The sequence below is a fragment of the Narcine bancroftii genome, chromosome 2, assembly GCF_036971445.1.
Source record: "Narcine bancroftii isolate sNarBan1 chromosome 2, sNarBan1.hap1, whole genome shotgun sequence".
NCBI classification, from domain to species: Eukaryota; Metazoa; Chordata; class Chondrichthyes; order Torpediniformes; family Narcinidae; genus Narcine; species Narcine bancroftii.
This window is the reverse complement of record NC_091470.1, coordinates 335066816-335077001: the sequence shown is the minus strand read 5'-3', so window position 1 is coordinate 335077001 and position 10186 is coordinate 335066816. Positions and strand designations below refer to the sequence as shown.

The window sequence follows — 10186 nt, the reverse complement described above, 5'->3', positions numbered from 1 at the left end:
TGTCAGTATACGTGATTGCCTAAGAAGTAGGTAACGTTAATTTAAGATAAACTTATTCCAACATAAACCACAAAATCAGCACATTTGGCTCTGTCAGTGAAAGTACAAGGTCACATGGCAACATCCATTTGGATTGCATAAGAATGTTCTTCAACACGTATTCAATTCCTGTTAATAAGTGTTCTTAATTCTAATCATTGCCAATGGATGCATTTGAATCATACTTCTAATACCAGGCTTGCATTCTTTTTTTTTGAATAGAGCAGTACAACATAGAAGCAGGCACTTTGGCCCACATGTCTGCTGAACATAATGCCCATTTTATGCTAAACCACTGCTGATACACTTCTCTATTCCCTGTATATTTACATGTCTCTCTTGAAGCCTCTTAATCATTACTATTGCATCTGCTTCCACCACTATTCCTATCAGCTTGTTTCAGGTACCTACCCCTCTCTGTGTAAAAATAACAGCCTCCACATCACCTTAAACTTTCTCCACCTTACCTCGAATGCATGCCCTCTGGAATATATCTTTACCCTGGGAATAAGATTTTGGCAGTTGACCCTATCAATGCCTTTCCTAATTTTATACACTACTTATCAACCTTTGATGCTTCAGAGAAAACAACCCAAATTTGTCCAATTTCACCAATTAGGTCATTCCTCTAAATCAGGCAAATCTGGTAAATCTCTTCTGTATCATTTCCAAAGACTTCAAATATTTTTCTGTACTGCCTAAGCAAAGTTTGATTTGGCTCCAACACTTCCTCCTTCTTTATATACTCCAGGCCCTTGCCCATGAATCCAAGCATATTATATGCCTTCTTTACCATCCTATCTACACGAGTGGTCACTTTCAAAGATCAATGGAGCTGAATCCGCAGATCCCTGTGCACCCCAGTACTTTTAAGAGTCTGGCCATTACTGTGTACATTTCCCTTACATTTGACCTACCAAACTGCCACAACTCACATGGGTCTGGATTAAACTCCATCTGCCATTTCACTGCTGAGATCTATGTCCTTTTGTATTCTTTGATAGCCCTCTACACCATACATAACTTCACCAATCTCTGTGTCATTTACAAATATACTCACTCACCTACTTTTCACTCAGATCATTTATATAAATCAAAAGCAATAGAGATCCCAATTGTGAATTATGCAGAGCACCAATTGTCCCAGATCTCCAGCCAGAATAGTACCTTTCCACCATTACCCTCTGTCTTCTATGGATGAGTTAATTTTGTATCTAAACTATTAACTCATCATTGATTCCATGTTTCTGTACCATTTGGATTAGCTAACTTTGAAGGACCTTCTCAAATGCCTAACTGAAATGCCTAACTGTAGAAAACATCCACTCCCTTACCATCATCGACCACCTTTGTCAACCTCCTCAGAAAATTCAAAGTGCTAAGAAATGACCTGCCACACACAAAACCAAGATGACTGTCCTTAATTTGATCATGCATTTCAAAATGTGAATCAATTCTATCTCTAATTATCCTCTTTGAGAAATAGTGTGGGAATAACAACTTGAGTCTAAACATGCATAAGACAAAGGAGAGGATAGTTGACTTCAGGAGGACCAGGGATGACCACCCTCCACTATACATTAATAGCTCAGTAGTGAAGAGAGTAGAGAAGCACCCAGTTTCTTGGAGACAACTTTTGGGTGGCTCCATGGAGGGTGAGGAACCTGCAGGTGCAGCGACAGTAAAATGTTTTCAAAGAGTGTGATTGAAAATAAAGTAAAAATACTTTAAGGGTTATATATTAATGCAATTGAAGTTTGTTAAGTGAAAGTACAGTATAGTATTTTTGTCTTTTCAACTGTTTATTCTTAATTCAAGTGTAGAGTAAGTCTCAAGCAACTGGAAAATACACTTATCCAGTATCTAACAATCCCCATAGGTGCTGGATACAAGGGATACCAGAAATTTGTGATCTCTTTTACCATTTGGCATATTGTGGTCAGTTGGTATATCTTATCTCCCTGTATGGGTGAAAGAATTTTGGAGTGTCTTTACTTCTTACTTATTGGAAATAAACTCTTGTTTCATCATCTCATCTATGGCTGTCATTTTAAAATGATGTTCAGATTATTAGCCCAGGTTAATACAGCTCGGAATCATTCACGCTCTGGAAAATGTGAGTAACTGCTTATAAACATACATGTGCAAATTGTTATTGTTTCCCTTAAAAAGCACAAGTTCAGAAAAACAAGTTTTGCAATCTGGAAAATGATCAAGTGGACAACAAAAATGATCAGCAAACTGAAATATTAATAATTAACCATTTTCAATGACATTTGTTTTTTTTTGTGAGTTAAGCTACTCAGCTTGCTTCCCTCAAATCAGAGTGTGTTCTATGTTCTGAGGATACATCGGGCGATTATGAAGATTTTTCAGAAGATTGTTTTGTTTGTTGGCTTTCTTACGTTGGCTGTTGGTGGTTCTGCTACTAGGTACACCAATGAAGAAGTGGCGGCTGCAGCTACTGCACATTACAACAAGCGTTCAACACGTCCCAACCTCTTTAAGCTGCTTCAGATTTCTACTGCGAAAACTCAGGTATTATGTGACTCTCAATAAATAGTTAAGTAGGTAAGCATTCATGCCTAGGAAAGTACGAGAGAGCCTGTTATTTTCTGTCAGTAAGTCAAAGGTTGGTATCAAAATCATGAACATATTATAATCATAGGGCCCTTTTTTGTTGGATCTAAAGGTTGTCATTGCCAAAGAGTGGTAATGGGGACGAGTTCCCAGTGCTACACAAATGCTCTCCGTGGGGCATGCATCTCAAACGGCCTCTGACAATCAAATTCAACTCCTGGCCTTTACATGTGGCATAGTTCTTATTCCCTAACGTCGAAGTACTCGAGATGGCAGAGGTCGACAGCATCGAGTCCACGCTGCTGAAGATCCAGCTGCGCTGGATGGGTCACGTCTCCAGAATGGAGGACCATCGTCTTCCCAAGATCGTGTTATATGGTGAGCTCTCCACTGGCCACCGTGACAGAGGTGCACCAAAGAAAAGGTACAAGGACTGCCTAAAGAAATCTCTTGGTGCCTGCCACATTGACCACCGCCAGTGGGCTGATAACGCCTCAAACCGTGCATCTTGGCGCCTCACAGTTTGGCGGGCAGCAACCTCCTTTGAAGAAGACCGCAGAGCCCACCTCACTGACAAAAGGCAAAGGAAGAAAAACCCAACACCCAAACCCAACCAATCAATTTTCCCCTGCAACCGCTGCAACCGTGTTTGCCTGTCCCGCATCGGACTTGTCAGCCACAAACGAGCCTGCAGCTGACGTGGACTTTTTACCCCCTCCATAAATCTTCGTCCGCGAAGCCAAGCCAAAGAAAGAAGAAAGTTCTTATTCCCAGTGAAGCTGTTCTCACTAACAGCAGAAGGGGTAAAGGCAGGCTACTGGTGCCTTGAAACTAGTTGCTCTGGACAGATGGGGCTCATTAACCACAAATGTAAACTCATCTAGGAGAGGGAAAATTCTAATTTCAAATCTCCATTGCATTGTGGCTATACACACTCATAGGAAAGGCTTGGAGTAAACCCCAAGGAAAAATCTGGAGTTGGAGTTCTGAAGGCAGCAGACTACTATGCCCAGCACCAGCAAGGCAACTCCTGCGATGCTGCAGGCACCAAACTGTATCGACTTTTGTCATTCTTTTGAACCTGTCTTTAGCATGGGGAGGGAGGGGGGGGGGTCGCACTGCATGGGAAACAGAGAGATCTCTATATCTACTCTGCCCTGGCTTGTGCCCTGAAGAGGCCACTCTAGCTACTACCAGAGGCGTAGTACCCATGGTTGACCGCGACCGACAGAGGCCACACACTTTTTGTTGGTAGTCAGTTCCTGCTAAAGCAGTATGGATATAACTGTGGCACAAAAGCACTAAGTGAGAGATGTTTTGATATTGGAATTTGAAATCCTCTTTCCATTGGGGCTAAGACATCTCTTGTGTGAAAAATTTGCAGTAAAACACCAACTGATAACTGCACAGCAGTGCAAGAGTGCAATAACCTTGCAAGCATGGTATAAGTAATTGAAAAGAACAATATCAACAAATCAACAAGAAACGTAACCTTTAAATACCCACCACTAACCACTAGTCCAAGATTTACACCAATATCTTATAAATTCTGCACACTACCAAATCTACAACCATGTCAGACATTAAGTTACTGATGCATTTTGCTCTAACGCGGAGAAGTGATGGTCTTTATTGATGATAGTATGGCACTGACCTTTCCATGTTTTATAATGATCTTTTTCTGTATGCACTTGTCTTACTTAGTTACTGGTAAAGTTTTGCTGTTTCATTTCCTCTGCAGATTCACAATCAATTGATTTTATACATTATTCGCTTCTTTGTACAAGAGACCATCTGTCATCGAGATGGGGAAGTCAATGATGTAGTTGATTGTGCTTTCAAGGAAGATGGTGTAAGTGAATTTACTACAGCCTTTCTTCACATTTTGTTAGATTGTCTATCTGTAGCATTCCAATTCTGAAAGTAAGGTAGATTTCCATTTGATTAACTCCTCTAGCTGTTCAGGATTTACTATATTAAATGCAAATGGGACACTGCTTTGTGAAATACTTCCATACAATCTACAAGTTTGGCCCAAATTTTCTAGTGGCATGAAATTCTAATTCTATTCCCTTCCCCTCATTGGCCTCAACACATGTTTAAGGAATCGCATCATCTTTTTAACTCAACATCAAGCAGAACAGTTCCATATCAAAATAGTTTCATATCCCATTTTCCCCCTTAAAACAACTGTTTTCCTTCCTTGCTGTTATTTGTCATTGAGACCCATCTTTTGCATCTTTATTCATTATGTTGCTATCCTCTTTTCCTTTGCACCATCATCTCTTCTGTCATTTAATCTTTATTTTCCACCTTGCTCGTGGACTTGCTTTTGTTCTTTGTGCTACTCCCACCTTCTTCAATCTCCACCCACCAAGAGTTTCCCAATTCTCATCAAATATCTCTCAGTGAGATACTTTGTGCTATGTCTAGTATTCCTAGCATCTTCTGTTTTATGCACCATTTTACCTCTGAAATAGTGCAATATTTTGTGGCCTGTTCTATTCTTACATGTGTTACTGGATAGGATTGGGCCCAGAGATTCGGGTTGATTTTCCATATTTTCCCTTGTCCAGAAGACCAAAGCTAACTCAATCTCACAGGCCAACAGTACACCTGTGATTAGCGGCAATTCTCATGCTCTTTCTGGTTCCGGACTGATGGACTGAGACATCAAAAGTAACTTCCTACTTCCTCCTCTGTAAATCAACTCTGATACCAAAGAGGAGAAGAGCAGTAACGATCTGCCAACTACATGTTTTATTTCATGTTCTCCACCAATTCACACATCATTTTGACCTGCAGATGTTCTTTCACAATCTGGTGGCAATAATTTAAATGATGTCAATCTTTTCCACTGGCACAATCTGTTGCAATAATTTAAATGATGTCAATCTTTTCCACTGGCACAATAGGTTGTAGTATATGCTACCTCAGAATGCAATTCAGAAACCCACCATAGCTTATTGACAACCCATCCAATACAACAAAATGAAATTAATACATTCATGGGAACACCATTAACCTGGAGTTTTTCTCCAACCGACACACCATTTTTGTCTCAGATATGCAGTAAAACCCCTGGTATCCGGAATTCAAGTCTCAAGCATCCGGAAAAAAAAATTGAAGAAAATAAATTGAAACAAAAGAATAAAATAATAGGTTAAAAATATGTAAATTTAAAATGGTAAAAGTAAATGTTCTCTGAAGTAACACATAAAACTTTGGAGAAGATGGTAGCAAATATTCAGCCAGTGGATTGCCTTGGCCGTGCTTTGCTTAAAGCAGCTGTTTGAATAAAGTTGTGTGAAGCAGCAATGGCGTCGCCCAGGATAAAGAGCTTCCCACTGGGGTGACTCTTTTAAAGTGTTTTCTTCTCCCTGCTTAGTAGGAGTTGCCCCAGTCAGAGGCTTTATCTGTAAACCCATTGGGGGGGGGGTGGGAGTAGTTAATTATCTATAATCTTATTTTTCATCTTTCAGGCAGCTCTGTGGAGGGGGAGGAACCTGGAGATGCAGCAATGGTTAAATGTTTAAAAAAAAAATTCAGTCTAGTCAAGTCACCTTTATTTATTGTTCATACTATGCTTTCATGGTAAAGATGAGAGTGTTTCTCCAGGACCACGGAGCATATTTACATAAATATGAATTTAATCATGTTAAACACATAAAATATTAACTATTAAGATGTATACTGTAAGAGTCCCTGGTACCAAGGTACTCTATGCACGCATGTTCTGGGAATTCAGGCGTCCGATAGCCTGGGGGTAAGAACCGTTGCCCAATTCAGACGTATGGGCCCTAGTGCTACAGTACCTCCTACCAGATGGCAAAAGGTGAAGACTTTATGTGAGGGGTGTGTGGAGTCCTTCACAATATTTATTGCCTTTCACCTGCATCAAGTCTTGTAGATGTCCTTCATGGTAGGATGAGATCCCCCAATAATATTTTCTGCTGACTTCAGAATGCAATTCTGCAGGGTCTTATGGTCCTAGGAGGCACAGCTATCAAACCAGGCAGTGATCCAGTTTAACATTCAGATGCAGGTTTTTGGCTCTGAACCAGTCCATTAGTGACTGCACCTCATATCTGTACACTGACTTGTCATTCTTACTAATCAGGCCCACTACGGTCATGCCATCAGTGTGACTGATAATAAAATAAAGTGCTTTAAGATTTATATATTCATGCAAGTGAAATTTGTTCATTGTAAGTACAGAATAGTATTTTTGACTTTTCTCTTTTAAACCATTTATTCTTAATGGTTAGGCATTGTAAAAGTAAATCTCAAGCAATCAGAAAATACACTTATCCTGCATCTACCAATCCCCTTAGGTGCCAGATTCCAGGGATTTTACTGTATAATTTGTATTCCTTCATCTTTGTTGCCTCCAAACCCTTGTAAATTTCTCAGAGATTGCAAATGGAATGAAGGAATTCAAATGACCATGCACCATCTTCTCGAGTCAACTAAGGATGGGCAATCTCAAGAATGAAAAATAAAACTTACGTGGCATACTTTGATCAGATATGGCAACATAAAAGACACAACCAAATAATATTTAGGAGAGAAGCCATTTTTGTTTCCAGCCCTGATGCAAGTAGCTGAGATGTATTAATGTACCTCAAACAGCTGAGAATATAGAATAGGAACCAACATAAGATTTATGTTCCTGTAAACTGTGGCCTGTTTTGTTATGTACTTATCCACTGTCGTCTCCTTGTTTCAGTTTACACTTTAACAATAATTACAGCTACTCATAGGATTCCATTAAAATGATTTAATGCTTTACTTTTCTCCACATCAGATGAAGAAAAAATGCATCGCTTCAGCTATTCAAAATTCCCTTGGACAACTTAAATTGCATCAAGTTCATTGCAAACGTTTCTTGGTAAGATGGATAGATCAATGTAAAGAAAGAAAATTTGCATTTTCATGGCACCTTTTGCAGCTTCAAGAAATTACAATGCACTTCAAAGCCAATTAAATAAATCTGTACTTGTGAAACTGGAGGGGTCATCTACTGCATCCATACACCTGTTGTAGCCTCCTCTACACTGGAGAGACTGGATGCAGACCGTTTCATTGAGCACCTTCGCTCTGTCAGCTACAATAATAGGGACCTGCCAGTGGCCAACCGTTTTATTTACACACTGGATTCCCACACTGACATATCTATCTGTTTTCTCATGCACTGCCAAATCAAGGCTACATGAAAACTGGAGGAACAACAACTAAAGTTCTGTCTGGACACTCTCCAACCAGACAGCATTAACACTGACTTATTCAGTTTCTGTTAAACCCCTCCCCTGAGTCTCACTCTTTCCCTGCCCCTTTGTCCTCTTTCTTCTGGCTCTCTACCACTGTCCTTCCTCTCTCCATTCAGAGGGCTATCCCCTACCCCTATCACTTCTCAGCTTTTTTCTCTTCTACCCTCCCACCTATATCCAGTTATGACTTGTTACCTGTTAGCCTGTGCACCCCTCCATGCCTCTGCCTCCCTCTTCTCGTTTCCTCCCCCAATGTTTTTATTCAGGTGCCTGCTTACCCTTTGCTCGCACCTTGACAAAGGACTCAGGCCCAAAACTTTGGATAATCTTGACTTCCTTTAGATGCTGCAAAATCTGCTGAGTTTCTCCAGTGTTTTTGTGCATTGCGTGAAGTAATTTGCAAGTATGGTCATTGCTGCAATGCAGAGAAAATAATTCAGTTTGATCATGGATTTTGAACACTAAGGTTATGAAGTGCGTTGTTTTGTTCAAACTGAAAAAAAGGAAAGCATCACAAGTCAGGCGTCAGTCATTGGAGGAACCAGATCCACCATCTCTTCCATAATGGATAGTAAGAGTATGGGTTTGTGATCAACTCAAACGTCTTGAATTTAAACATGTTAACAGTTCCTTGTAGCACCAAGGGGGAATCTACATTGCAGGAGAAGCCAGCTTTCACATTTGACAACCATAACTCTGCCTTCGCAGCTGGTGTTAAAAGATAACATGATAATATTGTCAAGAAGAATAGGGGAGTTCTTAGCTAATATTTGTCCCTCAACCATATTATGAGAAACCTGAAGGAGAAAGCAGAAGAGACGACCCATGGGACGGTGACCACAGTGGCGGACCAGTGAGGGGTTCTGCGGCTGAAGGACACAGTTGGGAAGGCAGTTGGTGACTCGAGGTGAGGAACCCGCACAGGCTGCAGGCTGCGACTGTGGCCGAGGGATTCACACCAGGCAGCGGACAGCTGGAGACTTGCTTGAGACTGGCTGAGGGGGTACCAGGCATTGGAACTTGGATGCGAGAGGCTGTTGAGGGCGCTGAAGGTTTCCTGATTATGTTGGAGGTTCGGATCTGGAGCTCGAGCTGCTGATGGTTTGGACTATATGCTGCAGGGGCCTGTGGCAGCACTGGAGGTGAATCCACAGGCACTCGAAGACTCTGAAATGACTCTCTTTCGCTTCTCTCTCTCTCTGACTGTAAAAGGCGTTTCAGGCAATTTCCGCCAATGGTGAATCTGTCTGCCTTAAGGCAGACAAAAGCAATCTCTGTGTAATATTGCACTGTCCTTATTACATGATTATAAAGGAATCATGAATCTTGAATAATAAGCAAGATCAGCAGATCTCTGGAAAGGGAAAAAATAAAGTTAATACAGTAAGTTACTATGCAAAATTAAAACCAGGAATAATAGGTTTAACTGGGATTAGGCATTACTGTATTGCATTCTTGCAGTGTCTTTACAATGAGCAAAACAGTTAAGCTGGCTGGATGCTAAAAACATTGTAATGAAAATAGAGTACAATGTTTAAATATTACTAACATTCCAGTCAGTATTTTCAGGTTCTTTTTTTAATTTCAGGCCATTGACATACCTTTGTTTTTGTGCTTCAAGTTTCAGGTGCCACCTGATGTTCCAGTATTGGCAAGACAAACAAGGCCTCTGTAAAAATTTCCAGTTCACTGTTTGAAACATTTTCTATTCCTTCGTTGGAAGTGGATGCTCCAAGGAAAAAGATAGAAAGATGACCCATGAGTAAAACATATTAATTTCTGAAAATTTCTCCAAATCTTTCTGTAAAAGCTTACTTGAAATAAATAAAAATGTATTATTGCAAACTACATTAAAAAAAATTGGAATGAATTCATTCCAATTCTTTTTTGAGGAAAATAAAAACAATGCTTTCACTGCCTGTTCTAATAGAGATCGATAAGTTGGATCCATTAGCAAAAGCCATGCTGCTTTACCAGACAAGTTCCCTAATTGCATTTTAAAGACCTGCTGTCCACCTTCATGGTTTACTGATGCCTGGATTTCAGCTGGTTGAAGCAGTTTGAATGCAATTCCATCTGTCATGATTTCAAATGGTTTACAGCATTTTTAGCACTATTTCATCTTTAATCTTTATTAACCATTTATAATGCACTTTAAACGTCATCTGCAGTCATTTTTTTCGATGGAAATTGCAAGTTATCAGGTTCTGCACAAATTATTCTTCTGTCAAATACTCAGTGCTTCTTAAACTAATTTACAGAAGAGTTCAGAAGGCAACTGTCAGCAGATTGTTATT

General features: G+C 40.1%; 1 protein-coding gene across 1 annotated transcript; it reads left to right on the top strand.

The window, feature by feature from the left end:
- Nucleotides 1–2331: 2331 nt before the first annotated feature.
- On the top strand, nt 2332–9734 carry LOC138755703 (cathelicidin-6-like). Its single transcript, XM_069922147.1, has 4 exons — nt 2332–2577; nt 4361–4471; nt 7427–7510; nt 9511–9734. The coding sequence occupies exons 1-4, from the start codon at nt 2401–2403 to the stop codon at nt 9562–9564; spliced, it is 426 nt and encodes a 141-aa protein (XP_069778248.1). The 5' UTR covers nt 2332–2400; the 3' UTR covers nt 9565–9734.
- Nucleotides 9735–10186: the final 452 nt, after the last annotated feature.

What these genes read in the sequence shown, in the direction of transcription:
- LOC138755703 (XM_069922147.1), top strand. Translation starts at nt 2,401, where the DNA reads ATGAAGATTTTTCAGAAGATTGTTTTGTTTGTTGGCTTTCTTACGTTG. An exon ending in TTTCTACTGCGAAAACTCAG is followed by an intron (nt 2,578 to 4,360) that starts GTATTATGTGAC and finishes TTTCCTCTGCAG; the next exon opens with ATTCACAATCAATTGATTTT. An exon ending in GTGCTTTCAAGGAAGATGGT is followed by an intron (nt 4,472 to 7,426) that starts GTAAGTGAATTT and finishes TCTCCACATCAG; the next exon opens with ATGAAGAAAAAATGCATCGC.